General features: G+C 47.2%; 7 protein-coding genes across 7 annotated transcripts; 3 read left to right on the plus strand and 4 right to left on the minus strand.

Annotated features, from left to right (window-relative positions):
• Positions 1–324: 324 nt before the first annotated feature.
• On the minus strand, positions 325–2664 carry F4822DRAFT_354659 (alpha/beta-hydrolase). Its single transcript, XM_051456010.1, has 7 exons — positions 2225–2664; positions 2130–2171; positions 1800–2056; positions 1629–1743; positions 1101–1573; positions 819–1027; positions 325–739 (listed from the first exon to the last, which is right to left on the minus strand). The coding sequence occupies exons 1-7, from the start codon at positions 2560–2562 to the stop codon at positions 500–502; spliced, it is 1674 nt and encodes a 557-aa protein (XP_051311557.1). The 5' UTR covers positions 2563–2664; the 3' UTR covers positions 325–499.
• A 653-nt stretch (positions 2665–3317) lies between these two features.
• On the plus strand, positions 3318–6759 carry F4822DRAFT_414151 (DUF221-domain-containing protein). The gene is made up of 7 exons (XM_051459104.1): positions 3318–3632; positions 3738–3791; positions 3855–3952; positions 4008–5206; positions 5265–5650; positions 5701–5722; positions 5782–6759. The coding sequence occupies exons 1-7, from the start codon at positions 3582–3584 to the stop codon at positions 6582–6584; spliced, it is 2613 nt and encodes an 870-aa protein (XP_051311558.1). The 5' UTR covers positions 3318–3581; the 3' UTR covers positions 6585–6759.
• Positions 6760–6762: 3 nt separating this feature from the next.
• Positions 6763–8045, minus strand: F4822DRAFT_414152 (putative hydroxybutyrate dehydrogenase). Its single transcript, XM_051459105.1, has 3 exons — positions 7353–8045; positions 6932–7287; positions 6763–6883 (listed from the first exon to the last, which is right to left on the minus strand). The coding sequence occupies exons 1-3, from the start codon at positions 7789–7791 to the stop codon at positions 6836–6838; spliced, it is 843 nt and encodes a 280-aa protein (XP_051311559.1). The 5' UTR covers positions 7792–8045; the 3' UTR covers positions 6763–6835.
• A 243-nt stretch (positions 8046–8288) lies between these two features.
• On the minus strand, positions 8289–10931 carry F4822DRAFT_432644 (P-loop containing nucleoside triphosphate hydrolase protein; the record flags this gene model as incomplete). Its single annotated transcript, XM_051461689.1, has 3 exons — positions 8289–8731; positions 8802–9048; positions 9102–10931. 3 exons carry the CDS (start codon positions 10929–10931, stop codon positions 8289–8291), a joined length of 2520 nt encoding a protein of 839 aa, XP_051311560.1.
• A 1482-nt stretch (positions 10932–12413) lies between these two features.
• F4822DRAFT_432645 (heterokaryon incompatibility protein-domain-containing protein) lies at positions 12414–14511 on the minus strand (the record flags this gene model as incomplete). Its single annotated transcript, XM_051461690.1, has 5 exons — positions 12414–13318; positions 13390–13581; positions 13649–13702; positions 13763–14137; positions 14484–14511. The coding sequence occupies 5 exons, from the start codon at positions 14509–14511 to the stop codon at positions 12414–12416; spliced, it is 1554 nt and encodes a 517-aa protein (XP_051311561.1).
• Positions 14512–15121: 610 nt separating this feature from the next.
• On the plus strand, positions 15122–16542 carry F4822DRAFT_354779 (SMAD/FHA domain-containing protein). The gene has a single exon (XM_051456012.1). It carries the CDS (start codon positions 15283–15285, stop codon positions 16189–16191), a length of 909 nt encoding a protein of 302 aa, XP_051311562.1. The 5' UTR covers positions 15122–15282; the 3' UTR covers positions 16192–16542.
• A 2066-nt stretch (positions 16543–18608) lies between these two features.
• Positions 18609–23855, plus strand: F4822DRAFT_438318 (uncharacterized protein; the record flags this gene model as incomplete). Its single annotated transcript, XM_051462502.1, has 6 exons — positions 18609–18611; positions 18868–19851; positions 19894–19954; positions 20212–21129; positions 21184–22128; positions 22165–23855. The coding sequence occupies 6 exons, from the start codon at positions 18609–18611 to the stop codon at positions 23853–23855; spliced, it is 4602 nt and encodes a 1533-aa protein (XP_051311563.1).
• Between the last annotated feature and the right edge of the window lie 115 nt (positions 23856–23970).

A 23970-nucleotide genomic window follows, 5' to 3' on the forward strand; every position in this document is an offset into this window, starting at 1 on the left:
AAATAACGTCATCACGGCCTACTTGTCGCCCTATAATTACGCACGGAGAAGTCCGAAGGGGTGCCCCGGATATGTCACCGCGCTCTTGAACTACGCTGTTCCCTGCTGTTTGAAGCTAAAAGCGTCAGCAGTGGTATCACAAAACCGATATCTAGCCAGTAAATCTACCGTATGCTCCTTTTCTTTGGTCCGAATTATCTGCGTGGACTGGTCGGTTTATGAAAAGGATGGGTGTCAAGTTTTTGGGAGGAATCCGGTGTGATGGTTCTATGATGCGCGGGAGAAGAGGTAAGAGAGGGCGTAGATAGAAGCATTAGACAATCAGCCGTAGTAATCAAGGACGATTTGGAGTGATAAGATAATAATTACAGGTTAAAAATGTAGTCTAAAGAATGTTAAATACCATCGCAAGTTCCCAATCATCCATCCAAATCTATAATAGTCCACAAATCGTAGTATCGTCTCTCTCTAACCTAGGATCGATCCCACTATATCCCCACTATTTAAAGGATACACGGGGGAACAGGGAGCCTCCAATCACGGGTTCGTGCAAAACGTCTCGCTTGGCGATGGCGGTACCGTTGCCATATACCTTCGCGATAACATCAGCCCATGTGACTCCTCCGTAGAGTGGGCCATCTGAGTCGCAGATCGTATCCTTGGGGGGAAGGGTGCCGTTCACCCAATAGGCGGAAGTGGTCTTGATGGTGCAGCTAGAAGGTGCGGCCAATGAGGCATGCTATATACGTTGCCGATGTTGTCAACTTCCGGCACTAATCGAACTCGGCTAAGGGGGAAATCTAAAAGGGGGAACCTACACCGTATCCGTCAACCTCCAGTACGACACTACCTTCAAAGGTAGAGCTGACGTTCTTCGCCGAACGTAGTGGTGTGAGTGCGTCATGGCTGTTACCAATGAACAATACTGGGTTCTTCGTCTTTACGTTGAAATCTCCAGTGTATCGTTCCTTAGGCTCGATTTTCCATTGCGCGCAAGCAGCGTACAAGCTCACTAGAGCATCTCCGACTATGATGATATCGTTAGTTTCCATCATAAAAGAAACCACTCGAAGCAGGTATGAGTGAAATGTGGCACTTACTGATTCTGCTAGTATCATACATGCGTTGAACAGCCGGAACCCAGTCGTCAAAATTCTTAGTTCTCACCATGTTATCGCTGCAGTGGATACTGTAGAGGGCTTGCGGCTGTTGAATTCCGGCTAAGGCATCAGTGATGTTGGTGTAAGCGCCGAAAATTGCGGTCAATGATTTCTCCAAGTCCTCCGGTTGCCCGTTGAGGATCTGGTTGAGAAGGGTAGCGAGGGCCGGCCAATTTCCGCTGTTGTAAAGCATCCTCACGATGAAGGACTTCAGGTATGCGTAGCTTAACGTATACGGCCCGATGGCCCTTGGGCGCGCCTTGAGGTCGTCAAGGAGGTCCCAGACGGATTGCTCGAGCTCAGCGGCCGTCTTATCGTTACCTTTGCCCAGGTCGCAGTTCTCGCGGTTTGCAACACATCCGGTAAAGATTGCGGAGAAGGATTTGTCTGAGTCGGCCCACTCTTCAAAGTCGCTATGGGATGACAGTTAGCAATTGACCCCAAGAAATTATCTATGAGGTAGCATACGCTTGTGCGTGGTAGTACTCATGCGGGTTTTGGACACCATCCAAAACCATTCTCTCCACTCGGTCAGGGAACATAGCTGCAGTAGTGGCGCCGAGCGTGGTACCGTATGAGAAACCTTGAAAAGAAAGTTAGCTTAACGATACTATCATGTACAATAGATTCACGACTCACCCCAGTATCGTAGCAATCCATCCTCTCCGAGTGCATCAACGATCCGCATCATATCTCTTGCCACAAACGCGGAGGTAACAACGCTACCATACTTTGCCATTGACTTGGAACAGACGTCCGCTACGTTAGCAGCTTGCGCCCATTGCTTGGCCAACTCCGTATCCGATGTGTTAGACGGTCCATAGGTTATGAGAAAGTTCCAAGCGTCAAATTGATTTTCATAGCATTGAATAGGTATCTTAGAACCGGAAGTACCGCTAGTGGTCAGGAGGTCATTAGTATCGATACTCTTCGCGTCAAAAATGATATCACAATAGGGCACGCTCATACCGAGGATCAAATGCAATTAGATCGAATTGTCGGCCGGAAAGCCTAAATAGAATTAGTACGATTTTCCATAATGATTGATTTCCATTCTTGCTTACGCTAGCAATTCCTCAGATAGCTTTTTCGTGCAAAGTTCGTTTCTTCCCGTACCCCCTGGTCCTCCAAAGTTGAGGAGGATGCTTCCCTTAGAGGGTTGCACCACAGCAGCAACTTTAACAAGGTCAAGCTGGAGTGTTTCGCTGGAGTTTGATTGGGTGTAGTCGAAAGGAACATCTATAGCGGCGCATTCAACCGGAACCTCGTATGGAACTTCAGTCTTGTTGCACGGGCCCCATTGGATCTTTGATGTCCCGTATGGTTGGGCAAGGGACAACGATATTAAGGAAAACGGTAAGAGAGTGCGAAAAGAACCCATTGTGTTTTTAATGAAATACATTAATGAAATAGATTAGTGAGTGTGAACTGCGATGGAGAATAGAACTATCATGAAGTCGACGGGATGAAAAAGCAGATATATATACTTATGGCAACATTGTATATGCTATTCTACGCAATGATCTCGATACTCCAAGGTCTAGCAGGGAGATTGAGATCACTACCAAAAATTGCCGGTTTTACGGCTGAGCCACGCGAGAAGGGTTCATTGCCTTCTTTTCTTAGATATTCTTGGAGCAATTGTAGCACTAGCTGGCAAGCAGATATACGCCGTATTCATCATAGGGCTAATAGAAGCCGCAGCTGAACGAAAGGAATGCCACGGTGCCCCACCCGGAAACGGATACGGCGTATTGAGCCAGGACCATGGGACAGCACACCAAATTGTGACATGGGTAGAAAGGACATCATAGCCCATAGGGTTACTATATGTGAGGTAACACGGCGTATATTCTATTGAGCTGAACAAAATTGACTTCATTAAGCTCAAGTCCTTTGAAGGACTCAAACATTATAGCGAAAATAAAGTTGTAAGGTTTGGAAATTGAAAAGGGGGTACGGCGTTTTCGACGTATTAAAATGGAGATGCCGTAAGCACTTAATTGTTAAAGGAACTTATATAATCTATCCTATGACGTAGCCCAGCAATTTGGAAGCCAAGCTGCTTAGCCACATATTAAGCCCCAGCTGAAACTTAGGTAATCAATGTTAAACGCGTTCTACCCGTCCACCTACGTCATCGACTACCACGATCTCGTACGATTTTCAACTTTTCAACAACTGTCTCATCATCGCTATTACTGTTTTCACTATGCACACCTGATCTACATTCAACATTAAATTACTCGACTCCATTGAAATTGCCTAAAGCATAATGAACTCGTTATGTCTATGTTTACTCTTCAGTTTTTAAGAGTTTGTGTTGTCCAGTTCTCCGCGTATCTGGTGCTTACCTAGGTACATAACAGGGCTGAATCGCGTTGAATCAATCCTACCAGAGGGGTACCATTCAATCGGATCATGAACGTCCCTATTGATACGGGCGGCGGACCATCTGCCATGGAGGCTAAGGTTAGTGATGCTTGATGCGACCTTCGCATACTACTATCAAAATTCTCAAGGAATTGTCAAAGTGTGATAGTGTCCCAAGATGTTGCTAACATCCCAGTGCCTTAGCCCAAGGGGTCAGCATCCCTCGCAGCTGTCATTTCTGCCTTCGTCCCCACATGGGTAAGTTCATATACACCTAAGTATCATCTGTACTCCTTTACATATTTTTACTAAAACGTACAGGTGACGGGACTTATTTTCGTCGCGATATTCATTGTTGTGCGGCGATGGTATCCCAATATCTATGCGCCCCGGACATTCATTGGAAGTGTCTCGGAGAAGTTAGTATATTAGTATCATTAGTTATTCTTAGGAGTGACGCTGAATTCCGCGTAGAGACCGAACCCCTTCCGCGAGTCGATCTTATTTTAACTGGGTACATACTATGCGCAAGGTACCCGATAAGTTCATCTTACATCACCAATCACTAGATGCTTATCTCTACCTTCGCTTTCTACGAACAACTATCTTCATCTGTTTCGTTGGTTGCTGCCTCACATGGCCCATTCTAATGCCCGTAAATGCAACTGGTGGTGGATCCTCCACGGAGCTTGATAAGATCGGAATAGGGAACGTCAAGAGAAGAACCCATCTCTATGCCCACTCCATATTAGCTTGGGTATTTTTCGGCTTCGTTATGTTCACCGTCGCTCGTGAACGTCTCTGGCTTATCGGACTACGTCAAGCTTGGATTCTGTCGAAGCCTGTCGCAACTCGTCTTTCTTCGCGGACCGTATTATTCCTATCCGCGCCAAGGGATGCGCTTGACGAAGAGAACATTCACCGTTTCTTCGGGGATGGCGCTTCGCGTATTTGGCCTGTCGCAAAAGCCGAAGGGCTAGAGAGTCTGGTGTCGAGCCGGGGGTCGAAAGTCGAACAACTCGAGATTGCAGAAACGTCTCTCATCCTAAAAGCTTATAAAGAAGGAAGGCGACACGCGAAGAAATCTAGATCCGCCAATGGATTTCCTAGTTATGACAATCTTCCCGACTCGGTAAGAAAATCCATTAGGCCAAGACATAAGCCAATCGTGTCCCCTCTGAATGAGAAGGTGGACAGTATCGTCTGGTTACGCGACAAGATTAAGGAAGAGGAAACAAAAATTGAAGATGCACGAAGAGCCTACGGCATTGGCGAAACTAACGGCGCCGCAGCAGTATTTGTCGAATTTAAGACATGTGCTGAAGCCCAACAAGCCTGTCAGCAAGTCGCCTCGAGTAACCTCCTAGCCCTTAGTCCTAGGTATACCGGTGTATCTCCACAGGAAGTTATATGGAAGAACCTCACCATACCCCCCGCTCGTCGCATCTCTGAAGAAGGAACCGCCCTAGCAATTGTCATCGCGACAATCGTTTCCTGGTCCATCCCCAGTGGATTAATAGGCCTAATCTCTAACATTAGTTATCTTGCTGAGAACGTTGAATGGTTGAAATTTTTAAATAACCTTCCGCGTCCAGTCATTAGCCTTCTGTCCGGTTTAATTCCGCCGTTGGCTACAAGTTGGTTGAGCAAATTAGTCCCTACTATATTCCGATGTAGGGTTCAATCGTCCTCTCTTGTCACAAGACAGATAACTGACTTAATTCCACATAGACATATTCAAGTCATCGGGTAGTCCTACCAATACTGCCACAGAGTTAAAGGTTCAGAAGTGGTACTACGTTTTCCAAGTCACACAGGTCTTCCTCGTTACCGCGGTCTTTTCTGGAGCCGCAGCTGTGTCCCAAGAACTCATGAGAAGAGTCAAGGACCCCACATCTGTCCCAGAACTCTTAGCGAGACAGCTTCCTAAGGCTGCAAATTTCTACCTAACTTATTTCATCGTTCAGGGGATTACGTCAGCTGCAGACAATCTACTGAATTATTCAGATCTTCTATCATATCTCTTTTACAATTACTTCTTCGATAAGACGCCGCGGCAAAAGTTCAATCGATTCACAAATATGAAAGGAATCGCTTGGGGCAAACTATTTCCAAAGGTCAGGATATTTAACTCTCAAAACTAAAACTCGTACTAACTGTATAATAGTTTGCCAATTTCGCTATCATCGGTTAGTCTATCGCTTCCTTCGTCTCGTCTCCGTTTACCCGGCTTACTTATTATTCCTAGCAATCGCCTACTCTTGTATCGCACCACTAGTCCTTGGCTTCGCCGCTATTGGGCTATCGCTCTACTATTTCTCATACCGCTACAATCTTCTCTTCGTAATAAAGCCTAAGATAGATACGAAGGGCCAAGCATACACTCTTGCGCTCGAGCACCTTCTTACTGGGGTCTACATCGCCGAGCTCGCGCTGCTTGGTATCTTCAGCTTGAGAAAGGCTACCGGTCCATCCATCATAATCGCGATTCTATTCATTATAACGATTCTCTATAACGTGCTAATGAATAAATACCTTTCGCCACTCGAGCAGTTTCTACCAGCCGACCTTGCCAGTCTCTCCGAAAGGGATGACGAGTCCGAACCGTTGCTAGCTTCGGCGGAGGAAGGACAAGCGCAAACATCATCCCGGATCCAACGCCTTGGCCAACAGGCGCATGTGCCACAAACTGTTGCGCAGCGCATTCTGGAACCAATCGCTCGTTTCTTCGAACCCCAAGTCTTCGCATCATATCAAGCTATGAGGACATGGCTACAGGAGGGTGACTCCTATGATGATGAGGACGTTCCGGAGTACACCGAAGAGCAACTTCAGAAGGCGTACTTGAACCCGGCGCTTACAAGTCCGACTCCCTTAATATGGATTGCGAAGGATCCTATGGGTGTTAGTAAGAACGAGATCGCGGAGAACGAGCAGCGTGGATTTAAGGCTAGCGATCAGGGCGCATGGATAGACGAAAAGGGTGGGGTCAAGTGGAGTGTAAATGATTTCGGAGAGGTTCCGATCTGGAAAAAGGGAGTAGTCTACTAAGTATCTTAGTATGATAAACAGACTTCTATAGACTTTATACATAGAATCCATGGCACGCAGCCATCAGCCCAGGGGCGTACGGATTAGTAATTAGTAATACATTTCACCCGTGGAGATTAGTAATCACCACCCTTTGGATCGCACAGCAAGGCCCTATGTATCTCGGCACTGGGAAATCCAGGCAGAAGAGTTGTGTATTGACATTCCAATGATTTTAACACTAGGCTGTTAATCCCTATAGGTTATAAGCTCTATTTTCCCAGTTTTTCAAGACCAGTTCCAATAACAGCCCCAGCATCCTACCTTTGGTTAGCATTCTCAAAACGAGGGATTGATATCAGGCTTACCATAGCGGATTGCGGCACTGCGGTCGCCGTAGTGCTCATTTTAACGCTGTCGGCGTTGTTGCCACACCAAAAACGGCCTGTGGTGCGTTTCACAACTTCGTCCACAACCTTGCTAGCATACTCCATTGATTCCATCCGCGGCATACCGTCCTTCCCTTGAGCCCTAGCAGCGATAATGTCCTCGATACTCTTATAGAGGGACTGGGGTGGAAGCGCAAAGTCTTCAAAGTAGGTTTGCCCTAGAGTTTTAACAGCACCAGTGACGACTTCAAGTACATCGACGCCAAAGGGAGCCAATTCAAGCCTCATAGTATCAGCTGCAATCTCCAGAGATTTTTTAGATGCCCCATATGTCCCTTTAAGATTAATGTTAGTTTCCTAGGAACCCATGTAAGCTAGAAGCAGTGTTGGAGTCGCTTACCCATATATGGAATATTGAGATATCCTGAGATGCTGGTAACATACACAGCCATGCCCTTAGCCTTGATGAGTAAAGGGGCGAAGGCTTGAGTAAGCGCAATCGGGGCCAAAAAGTTGATCTCGAAGAGGTCCCTAACTGTGTCCAGATTCTCATCGAGAATGGGCATGAAATGGTTATGACCAGCATTACTAATAAAGTAATTCAAGGTACCGCCTGTCTCCTTCGAGACGGCTGAGACGGCAGCCTTGATGTCGGTTGACTTAACGACGTCAAGTGTTAGCAGCGTCACATTGGGAAGACCATTGAGCTTGGACATCTTAGAGGGATCTCGAGCCGTAGCGAAGACATGGAATCCGCGCTGTTGGAAAACGAGGGCTAGGGCAGAGCCAATGCCATCATTGCTGCAGCCTGTAATCAGGACGGTCTCTCTGGAGGTCATGGTGGAATGTGAATGAAATAGATGATAAGTAGTTTAATGCGATTGAGGGATTAAAAATGTGTGTTAAAGTTAAGAATTAACAACGAGGCCAACAACTCGAGTGAGCCCGTGAGTCAAGGGAGTCGGATAAAGAGGGGTGTTGGTTGGATGGGTGTTAGCACTTGGTACAACCTCCATTGATGATAGTGCCAATACACGTAATACGCTGTGAAAGATTTACTGGGCACCAAATGAATAAGTGGGGTTGCCCCTATAACGAACCTCTTCCAACAATGTATTTCCATTTCGAAAATTACTAGCAACAGTCGAAATTAGATTGGGCGCAACATGCTGTGTCGGGCTATATTTCACGGTTTACAAGATATCAATCTTCAGAGACTAGGTATTGGTACTCGCAAACCCTACCAGTGCTCTACCCTTCAATCCAAATTCCCGCACCGGGATACCATGAAAATCCATTTCCTTATATCCTATTAAGCTCTGAAGGTCCCTATGCATCAAATGGTCAACTCTTCGACATGTGCAGGTATGAGTTCGCCTGGACTCCTTCTCTTCTTCTTCTTCTTGCTGTTCCTCGTAGGGGTTGAACTGAAAACCTCAAACATATCGTCAACTCTACTTTCCACTGGAGGCCCAGCGCTAACCCCGATGGGCGGCTCATATGCTTGAGGCACTGACCCTTTAAACAGCGCTCGGGACGCTATAGACGCCTCGCGGTCCCGCCAAGAGGGTTTAGCATTTGTTATTCCTGCCACGGGAACTCCTCTAGTCACCTCTGTCTCATGTTCACTCGGGATTTCTTCCACTATACTGTGAGGCGCAGACGCCACTGAAACCGAAGGGCTCGATGATCTCTCGGACCTTGAGTATCCATCCTGATCGGAATATATAGGCCCTACCGGCTCGACTCTACGGATTATCCTGTCTTCGGGGCGATTAACTTCGCATTGCCATTATAGATTAGAATAGGTACCCAAATATGATATGAATAGGCGTTTTGATAAACTTACCATTTATGTGCTGACGGTGTTTACTAAGACGCTGCAACTCTGCCATGCCGCTGCTCAAGATTTCCAGTTTCTCCGTGAGGAATTTCCTCTCGTCCGCCATCTCCCAACTTTCAGCAGCAATTCTACCTATTGCATCGTCGCTGAGCTCGAACACTAGCTCTGGGGTAAATAATCCGGGCAACTTAGAGATGAGACAAGCTTCAATGGCCAGTTTGCTGAAGTCATCCACAACCTGTTTCAATGCCACCTGATATATGATGAGCCTAAGTCAAGTTATACATTAAGCAGGGTATCGATTACCTTGTAGTATGCTTCCATCCAATCAACAGCGTCAGAACAAGATAGTGTTTGCATGTCTGATTCAGTATGCTTCATGATCGAGTCCAAGTAGTGATCCAGGTCTTTACTGTATATACTTGAACCAAGCCCGGATTCTTTTAACCCGCGCATGATACTATTACGGAAACGGTTAATGCGGGCCTTTTGGACATTTTCTGTTAGATAATGATTGTATGTAATTGGGTGACCATCTTCATGAGGTCGTAGGATTTCGTCAATTTTATCTTGAAGTTGACGATGGAGCTTCTCTAAGGCGTCGTTAACGAAATCTCCCCAAAGTTTCGTCTTTGTGTCTTCGTCCAAGACATATGATAATGCTTCGTTGACGACGAAGTCAACAGCGTCGAATATTCTACCCGAGAATTGTTCTAGCCAGCCTCTCCAAGGAGTGCACTGCTCATGAAACAGCTCTCCGATTATCAGTGGATTGTATGTTCCTGGAAGTTCGCAGCCGCGGGTTCTATTCATCAAGTTTTTTACTTCTTCCAAGTAATCGTTTCGTGAGACCTCCGTCTTGCCAGTTCTTGACGTATCCTCGGCAATTCTTCTGGCTTGACCATTGGTACGCATTTCGTGAGAGAAGTCAGTCAGAGTGTTTTGAACCACTGAACGAAGTCGCTTTTGATACCCATCATCGTCTCGGGCATTACCAAAGAATCTATCTTGGTAGAAACCATCTTTGGCTTCAGTGATGAGGTTTGAGAACTGGTGACTGGCATTGAGAAGGTATTTACGCTGTTCTGGAAGCGTACTGCGGGTGGTACCGAGCTTTTCCAGATTGCTGGAGCATTCGTCTATCCCCTTTTGAATTTCCTCGAGTACTTCTGGTAATTGATCGAGTATCTGGTCTTTGAGAACCTCGCTAAGCCGAGTACGCAGAGTTGCGGAACCTTTTTGAGATCGCGGGAGGCCGGCCCAGACACCTTGGTTGAGAAATTCGGCTTCTGCTTTGTCTCGTTCCTCGTTCGTCGAATTCCGGGTCTTGAAACCACGGTTTCGCATGACATGCCACCCGAGCCTGAACTTAACAACATCCCTATTCTGTACCAAGTCAAAGTATTCACGCTCACTTGCAGAGCCGACATCAAGTGTATCCGGCTTCGTGACGAGACCCAGAGTCCTAACGCCCCCGATATCTATCTCTCTCGCGTGCTGGGTCACCTCTTGTAAGGCAAAATTGCTCTGAGCAGAAACCACGGCTAGGATAATACTTCGAGGGTTCCTCATGTATTCAAGCACCAATGACTGCACGATTGCAGCATCTTCAACAGACTGGTCCTTGTTCCCGGCGCGAAACAACCCCGGCAAGTCGACAATGGTGAGGTGCGGCTGCGTCGGGCCAGATAGCTCAATGCGAAGGACATCCTTGCAAAACGTTCCTCCTTGGTCAATATCAACTCCCATAGCTTCTTTCGCCTTATCCACAAGGGCGCCAATGTTATAGTTGTCGGGAATCTCATAATATTGAAATTGTTCGAGTTTCGCGCGTTCTTCGGCGGAACGATCGATTCCTGGAGATATAGAAACGTGACATTTCTCGACGTTCTCATTGGTGTGTCGTAAGATTAGCTCCGTCGCAAATCGGGTACAGAGATTGTCTTGAGTTGGAAAAGACATTCCCGAAATTGCTTGCAAAACGGAGCTTTTCCCTGACGACTGATCGCCGCAGACAACAATTTGAGGTAGATTGACATATCGATTGATTCCCTTCGACCGTAATTTATCGATCGTGTCCATCAACGTCTTGTGATCCTTTGACTGTAACGGCATGGCTGTTGGTGTGCCCGCCATCTTTCTAGCAGGTGTAGCTAGTAGAAACTAATAGTTAAGACATCGAGAGAGACGAAATTTTGAGATGGGATCAAGAGGTTATTTCATTGAACCAACTTCCCACGCCCCTCTCATTGCTGAAAGCCTCAATTATCAGGCATTGATGCAGGCTGCCGGGACGTTACATGGAAAGCCACGTCAAACATGCACATTTGCTTATTGTGAGGACAGCTATATTGCAGCCTGCTTCTGAATCGATTGATCACATTTCAGCGTAAGACAAGATCCAACAGGTTATTGAGTGACAACGTCCTAAGAAACGCTTCCATTGTGCTCCCGATAACGAAACTGGAAAGTTGCTGATCCATCTTGAAAAGTCATACGAATAGTTTCAAGCCGAAGTAATGTACGCGGCTATTTGCTATGATATAAGAGGCGTCGGATGTCTGCCTGGGTACTGACATCCCTAACTCTGCCGTTCCCCGCTTACACGGTAAGGGGCGCATCCAATAAGAGATACTTGCGGGATATAAAACTGTGATCAACTGGAATTAAACGGTTGAATCGGTCCCACAGCCTGGCTTAGTACCAATTATCTTTCGAAAATAGAATCGGGGAAAACACATGATTCCGGGTCGCCGCTCTTGGACCGTTTGAAGCAGAATTGTATGGTGCGGGGATTCGAGCTTGGCTTGCGCAAGATTTCGAATTGATACATCAAACTCGGTAGTCGTCCCTGCCGTAAAACCCACAGCGTAATACAAATACCGCCCGGGTAGACAGTAGAACAATGAAGGAAATATACTGCCCACACTGCGCCGGCGCTAGGAGATACCTTTCATATCGTGGCTGCAGGAAATCAACGTATCTCGGTGTAGGTTGTTGTTATCGCAATGTTGAACAAACCAGTTCTTGGCCTGGGTGACATGGGTATAGAATGCGAATCATGATTTTCCATATAATAACTGATTATACGGTTGCCATTACTTGCTTCGCGCAATCAAGAAAGTCCTTGAAACGTAAACGTTCTTGATTTTCCTCAATTTGTCGAGCGGTAGGTCCGAACACCCCCCGCACTCTAATATACTGGCCCGCCACAGGAGTTGGATGGAGTAAAAGGCTAAATGGTTCTGCAAACATAAAGGAATCCCTAGACGAACTATTCGACCCATCTAAAGGGTCTTGCTTCACGCTACCTATGAGAGCCATGGTAAGCTCACGGGACCAAAGTATTGCTTCAGTTGACGCCTGCTCCCAGCCAAGGTAACACGAAAAGACCTTAGGATATTGGTGGGGTTGTTCGAGATAGTGATCTCCGATGTGCGTATCAGCCACTGGGTGCTTCCAGGTGTATCCTCCCGGCGCTAGGGGACACACATGCATTTCAAGGGTAAGTACACCTCGCCTCGACAAACCGCCCCAAATTCGTCGTGGCCCCGGGTGTAGCATATACATCCAGGATATCACATTCTAGTTGGGTCTTCTGCGTGGTCAAACGCGACATTAAATCTCGTCTGCCTTGCAGGAAGAAAGACAGTCGGCCTCTCTGGCCCAACTCCAAGACGGGGCAATGTAGATTTGAGGTTCGATTAAAGACTTGGTAAGTTCTGCCAGTGACTTATATGTCGGATGATGAAGAACCCAGAATAGATCATGGAGGAGATCTCGTTTCCAGAGGCCGGCCACATACTGATCGCTAGCCGCACTTGCGAATTGCCGCGCTAATCCAGAAAGAGCTGGAAGGGTGTCGCTGGTGTAAGTAATTTTCCTTGAAGAATACAGCTTTGCGATATGATTGTACCAAGCCTGGTATAATGAGGTTGCATTTCGCAGACTCAAGATGTTATGAAGAATCAGGGATTGGGGCTCCTGTTCGACCCCGGAGTATAGGCGGTTGCTGCAGGAGAAATACATACCAGAGTTTCCGAAGTACATCATCCTTGCCGGCATGAGTTGCTCCTGGAAAGTCCATCCACGAGTATTCCATTCATTATTCTCCAAATTAGATTCATTCCAAATAGCGGGGCTGGGGTGATCGTAGATCGCTGCGTGTTCAAGCTCGTAGAATTCGCTAACAGTTGCAGCAATTGGATCATACGGAACCTTGATTCGTCTAGGATGACTTGGTCTTAATAGGAATCCGTCTTGACACGACTTTGAAGTTAAAACGAAAATCGTCACATGGGAGTTGGCGTATATTCTGTCCATTTTAGCTGATTCCTGCTCCCAGTCCTTACGACTATCTTGCAAAATGCAAAGAGCATCGATCCAAATGAAAGGAATTGGAAGTGCCCGCGCTACACCAACAGCGTCCCTTTGGATTGGCGCTAACTCGTCCAGAGAAAACCCAAATTCAAGACGCTTCTGTATATCACTTCCAAGGTTGATAATTTTAATTGGGAAGCCACCTGAACGGCATTTCCTCAGCAGTAGCTCAGGGTTGCATAATGAGTACCTCGTCTCGGGTGGTACGACATACCGGGGCTAATGACTCTCAAAACTTGTCCGGTTACGTCTACCAGCCTGGATGGTAGAAAACGATGGTCGGCTGTACCGGCATGCTTGCAGCCCGCCAAATACCTTTCAATATTCGTCTTGACAAATGCAAGAGGGTCATCTTGCAATGCGCCAGGAGGGATTGGCTTTGGAATTCCAAAAAATGAACTTTGCCCTACATGAAAATGTTCAGTACTAAAAATTACTGTAGAAAAGGTGTTTAAGTAGCCAGGCTTCCCTACCTGTCTCCAATCCTATCGGCCAGCAGATGGAAGCTCTAATTACTATCTCCTTCTCTAAGAATTAAGTAGGTCTTGTGAGCGAGGTGTGACTAGGTATACGTGGTAAAACTCAACTATCTTCATCTTGACCCCAAGACTCATAAGACGTTGCTAGCAATTGCAATAGCCAAATTGCTGCAGCAGCCCTGCCTTCCTTGAGTGGGGTAATAAACCAAGAGACACGGAGTTTTAAGGATACATCGTGAACTTCGGTACTCGTAGCCTTATTTACAAAGCCTGCTCGTTCCGACAAAATGCTATCTCTAAGGAAACGACAGAATTCACAGCCGGCATTTGCGGAAATAGCTAGATTTGGTAGGCCTGGTAATGTATCCTCACGATCATAATGGGGGAAGTCGATGGAAGTTGCTCTTGTAAGAATCAGATCATTGAGCTGCTTAGCGGATAGCCTTGTGCTTCGGCGTATTGGTTTCTGGACATTGTCGCCAACTAAACGCTCGCTGTTAGCTCCCAATAGATGGTTTAGAAGAGGGAATTCGAGGCCGGTTCGGCAACTTTCACAAAGCTGGACGATGGCATTGGACACTGGCATTTTTACGGGATAACAGGTCCAAGTTTGCTCCCTAAATTTTGATTGTGGGTACCGCTCAACTATTAGAGTTGCCTAAACCCTTTTTAGAAGTCTGTGCGCTAGCAGGCCAAGTTTGGTTGGTTGCTTTGGCAACAATTCTGCCGATTTACTGATTTCGCCCTTTCACCGCTTAGAGAAATGGGTATAAATATCTAGTCTCCCTCCCTCCATTTCAATCATCTTTTAGAAAGAAGGCATACTTACCTTCCTTGACCTCGGGGAGCTCAAGCATTCCCCTAGGTAAAGGGTAAGACCTGCATTGCACATCGTGGAGTCGAACCCTTTCTATTATCCCTCGTGGATCGTAGCAAGGGCAATTTTTGTTGTATGCCTTCCATTTTCGTTATGATCGGTGCCTGGAGCACCGCCATAAAGAAGATAATGCGTCTCTACCTGGATAAACTGGTGATTTTATTCATCGAAATGGGTTTATCGAATGTGGTGGCTAATATGTTTCCACATACAGTTACCATGCTCATGCCTGTATTGCCACTGACTTAAACTACATGTGTATCTACCTACCTACATTGCTTCTCATTTAAGGAAATTTGTAGACAAACTCGACATTCAAAGGCGGCGTTATTCTGTACAGTTCTTCGAGGACACGCAAGCATGACAGATACGGCGCCACTCACAGACGTAGTTATGATAATTATGACTATGGAAAAAGCGACTCTATGACTCTTAGAAATTATATTTATTCTTTAATTCTACAAGCGCGTAGGCTAAATACGTATCGTTGTCGAATCAATGAGGGTGACGATGATGAACAAAGGTACCTAGGTACATAATTGGGCGGTGAGTCTAGCTAAGCCGGCAGAATATGTACCTAGTAATCACCTGGAACTTGCGACCGGTTCATGCTTGATTTAAGATTCAGCTCTAGACGGCGCAAGGTTCAGCCTCATAACCTTATCCAAATCCGTTACCGAATAAACTCCCTCCTTATTCGCCCTGAATTCTTCTGCCTAAAACTGATAAGCCTGGCTACGTCAATATCAACATGGGTCGTGGCGAATCTCCGCCAGACAATCAACGAGCCTCACGAAGCGATAGCGATGGAGCTTACGAACGCGACAGGCGAAGCCGAACTACTCGTCGCGATGACCGAAAACGAGATAGATCCCGCGATAGATCTGGAACAAGAAAACGCCACCGACGTTCAAGGTCCCCCGACGACGCGCGTAGGCGTAGATCCACTTCTCGAGACCGCAATCCCGGTAGAGGCGGCGAACATAGGCGGAGGCGATCACGCGACCGTGATAGACACAGCGAACGAGGCTCATACCGCCCCCGGGCACCGGGTGACGACAATTATGACGATAGAGAAAAAGGCGGAAAACAATTAGTGAAGCGAAGCGGTCCACTCCCTTCACAGGCTGATTCCTTTGCTATTACCAAAGGCGAAGAGCCGCCAAAGCCTAAAGAGAAGCCTAATTATGGGAATACGGGCGCATTAGCTGCTGCTTCAAACTCGATTGTTCAGGCGGACGGCTCTAAAATAGTTCTCAAATACCACGAACCGCCCGAGGCCCGTAAAGCATCACCGAAAGACCAATGGAAACTATTCGTTTTCAAAGGCGAAGATATCGTGGATACCGTACCCCTCAGCCATCGTAGCTGCTGGTTAGTCGGTAGGGAATTGGCGGTAGTAGATTTACCTGCTGAACATCCCAGTATCAGTAAGCAACACGCTGTTATACAATTCCGCTATATTGAAAAGCGTAATGAATACGGTGACAAGATCGGCAAGGTGAAGCCCTACCTGATTGATCTAGAAAGCGCCAATGGGACTATGCTCAACGGAAAGAAAGTGCCGGAAAGCAGGTATTTGGAACTTAGAGAGAAGGATATGATCCAATTCGGTCAGAGCACACGGGAGTATGTACTCATGCTCGCCCCGAAGGACTAAAGGACGAGGAGTCCAAACAAAGATTATAGCCTCCTGTGCCAATTCCGCATGCCCATTATGACCACGGTGCATTGTTTCACTGTGTACATCCTACCGGATCGGCGTGTATCGGCGCAATGATCACAGATTCTTCCAACGGCCGTACCGAGAAAGTTGGAAGCGAATTTTCTAGAACCTCTCTTCAACCTCGCCGTTGCCCTCGGAGAAATGGCAGGGTGATCTTCCGCCTCACCATCCGGAACCACCTTACATACCCCTGAGCAAGATCAAGGAGGCTACCATCGGTATGTGTCGATGGGGCGGTGTCTCCTAATTGGTGTTGCACACCTAAATTTCACACCCATTGAAATCGATCAATTAATCATCTATTACTTAGTCTAAGGCTATGAAATAGTTCTTCAGGTTGGAAGAAAATTTTTCATCAGTCACGAGGTAGTTTCCCTATGCGGGTGATGATGCTGGAACATGATTCTATAATGAGTATAAGTGACATTTCATAGTGATACCTCACTTATTCAAGTGCGATGTCTCGGAACCTAAAAACCAACATTTCATGTATGTATGCCGAAGGTCGGCTGTGTCACCGACGGACAGAGCGAAAGTGTGCCTGGCAGATGGAACTGTGATGAACCGATGAAGAGTGGTGATTAGTTAGCCCTTCTCTAACCGCGGTCTACCTCCTCTACGATATAGATTAAGTCTCTACCCCTTACATGAAGCCTGGCGTGGTTTCAGTCGTATGCCACTGCCAAGGATATTCTTCACGTCACACAGAGTAACAAATTGTTCCGTATCGAGATTGATCCAAGTGATGAAGAACTGGATTGAGTGGAACCCGAGTCGCAATTGATCGATTAGTAGAGAATGCAACCCCAAAATAAATACCAACATTTCTATAAAATTTAGTATTCGAAGACATGTGAAATCTTCTAAAACTCGTATCTTGGCATTCTGTCAGTTTTATTGAATAGATTTTGTGATAGCGATGTCGCCTGTCGAAATGTTTCCGAAAACTGACCAGGATGTGTAGCGTCGGTGGACCATCGCCTACCAGTCATACAGCGTACCATAATTTGGGCATTGGTATACGTACGAATAGGCTGTGTGCATTTACGGACGCAGCCCTACATCCACTAGGTACGCAAGAGTAAACCCTACCTTAAGTAGACTTCTATTTTGGTATTAACCTTAAATCAATAGGCTGGAATGGAGTTTACAGCCATGTGAGTAATATTAGGTACCGGGAAGTTGAGAGCCACTTGTCACCAAGTGTACCTGCATTTACGCTTCACGCTTCGTTTTTTGACTTTCGGTACGCTGTCACGGTTTGTCCACTAAGGCTGATGCAGCTGCAGCTGCGTATCAGAGTTTTCGGGATAATTTAGCTCGCTTTCATAGCATAACCTTAGAACCCTACACCCTCTATTTCATACAACTTTCCGGCGGGCGGCACAAATGAATGGTCGACACAATTTAATTTCTACCAACGCAAGTGTGACGAACATAATTGATCCACCCAATCAAAATCATTTTAGCCAATATCTCGGATCTTGTTGGACTCGAAAAGCGATAATACGATATAGTTGACGTCAATTTGTCGCTATGAGAGTTATCCATCCGACCTTAACCAGGCACGACAAAACAGGTACCGGCATTCTATTCTTACAAATGAGGAAGTGGCTAATAACAGCGTCTTTCAAGCAAAACCCCCCAGATCACGGCCCTTGCTTATGCCGCCCACCCGTCTTACTGCAGATTTTAGCTCCTGCCTACAATATGCGCATTTACAGAGCAGCAGGGGTGGTGTGGGGAAAGATTATGACTAAAATGGCATATCGCTGAGGCTCAGGCTTGGAGGGAGTAGCGATCCAGCTGACGGTACCAACTAAAACAGGACCCCGTGATGTCGCATCTCTCTTTCCTATTCAACCTTCTTTCTGTACTGTACGTACCCATACATTTCCCGTCTTTCGCTTGATGATTACGATGTGACCTATCTTGTCCCATCCATTTTACGTTGACTAGACTTTAGCACGCTTCAATCATCCGACCTTCCGACCTTGAGCAGGGCGACGCTGTGTTGAAAGCACATGGGGAATTATCTTGGCTGTATGGAGACAGCTTTCGCCCACGGTCAGGCTGGTTGGCCTCAGGTCTACCTCCCTTTTTTAACATTCCCCTTATGACTCTTACCAAATATACGCATACTGTATACATCATTAACTCTAATGCCTTCCTGTACGTAATTATATACTTGTTTCTACCGTCGCCCCATGTCACGCGCGACGCGAACCAAACCAAATTCACCCCTCCTTTATAAGTAGAGAGGCACATCTTGCTCTACTCATACGCTTAAAAGTTAGCCATAAGAGGTGATAAAACCAGCTTGAGTCCTGCTGCCTCGCTCGTAAGTAAGCATGGTAAGTTAAAGTCTGTTATTTCCCTTTTCATTCCATATTTTTCGTCTGATATAATTATACGTACACTTCCGAGCTTGGCAACAACTTGCGCTTCTAGATACATGGCTCTTTACTTGGAAATCCTATAATGGGATTCATTTATTTCTCCCGATGTTCCGCATTTCTTCTGGTGGAGATACATAGAATAATCAAACACTGGACACTCATCCTTCTATCTGCGATCATGAGCAGTTTGCTAAATCCAATTCGTCTACAGGGCTCAATCAACAAACAAATCTCGCGATACGAGACGACAGCAGTTTATACCCATCCCGACGCTAAAGTTGATGTTGTACTCGTTCACGGTCTAAACGGCGATCCACAACGGACCTGGACGTCCAAGAATGACGTCTTCTGGCCGACCGACCTACTCCCCACATCCTTAAGAGAAGCGCGGGCGAATATTCTGGTTTACGGATATAACGCCGATGTATACTCAAAAAAACATGGGTCCAACCCGAGCGATAACTTCATGTACATGCATGCGCAGACCTTAGTAACGTCCCTTACACACTATCGGAAGGATGAACAATCTACACGCAACCCCATCATCTGGGTATGTCACAGCTTGGGCGGTATTCTAGTCAAGCGCGCTCTATTATACTCGAACGACTTGAGATCTTCTCAACATGAGGACTACCGATCGATATACGTCTCAACGTATGGCATGATATTTCTCGGTACACCACATGCGGGTTCGGATTTGGCGGGATGGGGAACTATGCTACAAGCAATGTCGGACGCAGTTGTTCCTCGAACATTCTTTCAGTCCGAGTCAGTACTCCTAAAGACGCTGAAAAGGGATAACGAAACGCTGCAGAACATCAACAGCCATTTCCTCGACATCTACCAGCGATTTAAAATTCTTATGGCCCACGAGAACCATAAGACGGATTTAAAAGGAACGAAGTCGCTCATAGTTGACGCACATTCGGCAAGTCCCCAGCTTCCGGGTGTAACATACTATGCTATTGAAGCAACCCACTCCGGCATGTGCAAGTTCGATAGCAGAAATGCGCCGGGATACAGAACAATAGCTACGGCTATAAGGGAATGGGTTCTAGATTGCCCCGACGTAATCGCGACCAGATGGAGGGTAGAAGACGATGAAAGATTAGCGAGGGCAAAACACGAGATAGAAGAGAGGATGAAACCATGGGTATGTTCTCGTCCCAAGTCCAACAACTCCAACCACGAAAATGTGTCTAACTGAAATTAGCTTGAAACGCAACAACGCATTCAGCAGGCTGGCCAAGGATCCAGTAGGTTACCAGCCCTACCCTTTCTGGAGAGTAGCTCATACCGTTCTCACGATCGGTCTTTGGGGAGCTCAATCTTCGAAGATGTTCAGCTTCCTTTTGAGATAGAGGAGATTGATGATCATTCACGAGATAAAATTAGACATTAATGTTCAAGGAGCCGTAGCTGATTGTTATTTTTTCTGTAGTTCCGCAAAACCATAATGACACTCCATTATCTCCAAATCAAGAGCCTTCGAAGATCGATCATCAATCTAGACAGCTCCTTACTGGCCCGGCGACGCCGAACCAGCCATCGGAAGATGAATATTTCCCGTCACAACAATCCAAATCTGATCATGACCCTTCACAAGAACCCCTCTTCGTCAAACCGACTGTCTTCCGTCCTAATATGTATTTCAAAGGTCGAGACAAAGAGCTCAAGCTGTTGCATAAAATGTTAATGGACCGTAAAAGAAGGTCCGTAGGAACCTCATCTGTGCTGATCCAGAGTATGCCTGGAGGTGGTAAGACTCACTTGGCGCGACAATATGTATTCCAACATAAATATGATTTTCCCGGTGGTATCTTTTGGATCCGGGCGAAATATTTGGAAGAACTAGATTACGGCTATTGGGACATCGCGAAGACAGTGGGCCTGAGCGAGGCAACACACCTAGATCACGAAGGGCTTATCGATACCCGCCGTATGGTGGGCGCTGTACAAGCATGGTTGAGCAGCAACGAAAACTGGTTGCTAGTCCTGGATGGCGTCCACTTTGACCTCCCACATCTTCAGCACTACATCCCATTCGCGAGGCATACCAGTATCATCTACACATCAACGGAGCGAACACCAGGCGAAGACTATCAATTCGACAACCCTCAAGTTATTGCGCTGGACGCATTGACCAAGCAGGAAGCTCAAGAACTCCTTTTCGAAGAGATGGGGAAGAAGAGGCCATATACACAGGATGACTTGAGGCGTGCTGAAGAACTCGTCGAACTGATGGATCGTTTACCTCTTATGATTCATGTCGCCGCGCTTCAACTCAAAGCTACCCGAGAACCACTCGCCAAATACTTAAGGTCTTACCGAAGTCGTCCGAAAGTAGGTGGCCTGCTGGCGTATCGCGCGGTCCGTGAGCAGCTCGAACATAGAGGTGCCAGCGCTGCGTTAAACCTGATGTCTTTGCTCGCATTCTTCGGCACACACATCCCCGTCGAGATGGTCGTACTGGGTAAGTTCTCAAATTTGATAGAGCTAGAATGATATATGCTAATAACTACGATAGGTACCAAAGCTTTGGACAAGAGGACACCGGTCAGATCTACGGAACCCGAAACCCGGAGGGTATCGTTAAACAACACTTTCAAAATACTCATCGCCTTCGCTCTAGTGGAGCGAAATGAAAACAATGAAGCCTCATCGGCCAGTTCGAATAGTACTCGCAGTGTCGACATGGGCCAAGACAGCCTCGATATACTTAGGATTCACGGGATTGTCCAAGCTTTCTTCGTTGATGTTCTTGCTGAAGAAAGACAGGCTCCGTTTTGGTTGGAACGAGCAATCTGCGTCTTTTGTAGAGCTTTCGATATAAGCGACCGCCGAGTCGAGGAAGACTTGCAAACGGGAGTACCGGAAGACTTCCGAAGATTCCTCATTCATGGTGAACGATTATTAGCTCATCTTAACCGTTTCGAAAGAAGATACCCGGATCTCACCGAGTGCAGAGAACTAGTGGAGTCGCGTCTGAGCACCATCGATAAGCGAATCGATCAACTCACTAAGCGGATTACGGATGCTTCTAGCCAGGGTTCTGCACCAGTGGTCGCCTCTGTATTCGAGCGGACAAATAGCTTATCGGAAGGGGACACGGATACGCCACCGAGTAACAGTAGTATAGTCGAACCCTACATGCTGTATGAAGAAGAATCACCGTTAGCATCTCCGGCGATATACAGCGCCACCGAGCCGCAGCACAACCCTTACCATTGGCATGTTACATACCCGCACGGCTACGACGATATCGATTATTCAAGGACGGTTACACCGCAGCCTGCGCCAACAGAAGTATTCGAGTCGATGTCTATGCCAGATGATGACGAAGTTACCCGCAGAGTCTTCGGGCCTAATCACCGAACTATCAAGAGACACGCCGAGCGGCGCTATCGCGACCGTGCTGGTTCTTGGAGAGCCGCGTCTAGGATTCTCAGCGACCCTCGTGTTAGTATCAGTCGTGAGACCGCAAAAGGCATCATCCACCCAACAACAGTTCCGCAAGCGACAAGGCCGCGCTCTTCGGCGGATACCGGCAGTGCTTCATCGGAAGCTACTAAAGCTCAAACGACTTTAGACCGGATTAACAAAGGATCGCCTTCGTACCAACCTAGAAGTGACGAGATTGCTTTTGACTCTATCAGCGACATCAGCTCCAATGTACGTCCAAGGTTATTAGCAGGAAAACCGTCGTATGCCGATGCGAAAGCCGAAGCTGCCACTGGAGACGATTATCCTGTATCTGGCACATTTTCTAGTCCTGCACCGTCGCCAAATTCAGCTGCAGCGGCGATCCTGAAGCGTAGAGAGAATGAACACTCCGTATCACTCGATGGTCTTACACCGGTTAAGATTTCTAGCCCTTTGTCTGCGACCCCACTCAATACCGCGTCGCTACCATCACCTAGTCCTCCGGGAACACAGCCATCGACGTTCCCAGAATATGATAAGAGCGAGGACGTACTTAAGCCCCCTTCACGACCGCCTTCGCAGTCACCTTCAAGGTCCCCGCCGATACCCCAGCCACCACGACTGGCGTCAAACCCACCTTCGAGATCTCATTCAAACTCACCGTCGCTACGACATTCGAAACCATCTTCGATACTTGTGTCGAGATCTGCTAGATCCAGTCCGTCACACCCATCGAGTCCATTCCCCCCGCCGCCACCTATCCCGATTGAAATCAACTCAAGCAGTAGCTTGCGCTCGCCCTCTCCAAACTCCCAGAACTGGGACTACAATCGACGATCCCAGCAAGCCATAGCCGAAGACGACGAATACGCGCATCTAGCTCACTCACTACCTTCCATACGGCCTCAAGTGAACCTCCCTTACCCGCACACGGTTCACAATCCACCTGAAGGCGTATTAGCGTCAGATCACCCGCCGCCCTGGGTAGCATCATCCATGTCTCCCAAATTACACCCCCAAGGTTACACCAGTCAACCCATGTCGCGTGATCCCAGCCACCAATCGAGTCACAGTTACGCCTCAAGCCACTCTATACCCCGCAACGCGTCGCCTTTGGCACACAGCTCATCACCCGGCTCGCAGATCATGCAGCGCCCTCGCTCCCGCCGTCCAAGCGTCGTTGAAACAGAACCGAGTCCTCGGCTAGGTGGTTCAGAGTTAGAACCTATAGTTACTAGCTACTCGCTGTATAGCGAGAACTCCCGCGGTCGCAGACGCGCTGAGTCAAGTGGTTTACCATGGTCTCCTATTTCACCGAAGTTATCGTCGCGGTTCAAACCTTGGAGGAGAGGTAGTGATGGGCGTCGACATAGATCGGCTAGTGGTCGACTTACTAATTTCGCTAGAGGCGTTAGGGGCAATTTGAGTCCGGATCTGGATGCATCGAGTAGTTCTGAGGCTATGGCGCGCACTGGAACAGGTGGACTTCGACTCCGTGATGGAACGGTTGTGGAATTCGGATCACCGCCGATTGGGAGCGAGTCGCCGTCTGGTGTGGGTATCGCTGGTTCAAGTCGTAGTACTTTCGGTGGCGATGGTACTGGGTACGGCAATGGCAGTCCTACTCTTACCGCCGGTTCACCGCCAAAGTCGTCTAGAATTGGTCCTCGGAAGCTTAGCAAGAGGAACAGGAAAGAAAGCACCCCAAAGGTGCCAAGTCCTACTACTGAAGTCGGGTTAGGAATTCAACAACCCCCCGCACCACCATCCCCATAATCTTCACGGGGATTAAGAGTCGAGAACTCTATATACGATGATGGGAGATATTTTTTTACAATCGTTACTATTGAGACTACTAAGTTGTACATATTTATATATCCACATAGCATAG

The sequence above is a fragment of the Hypoxylon trugodes genome (genome assembly GCF_022578975.1).
Source record: "Hypoxylon trugodes strain CBS 135444 unplaced genomic scaffold F4822scaffold_8, whole genome shotgun sequence".
NCBI classification, from domain to species: domain Eukaryota; kingdom Fungi; phylum Ascomycota; class Sordariomycetes; order Xylariales; family Hypoxylaceae; genus Hypoxylon; species Hypoxylon trugodes.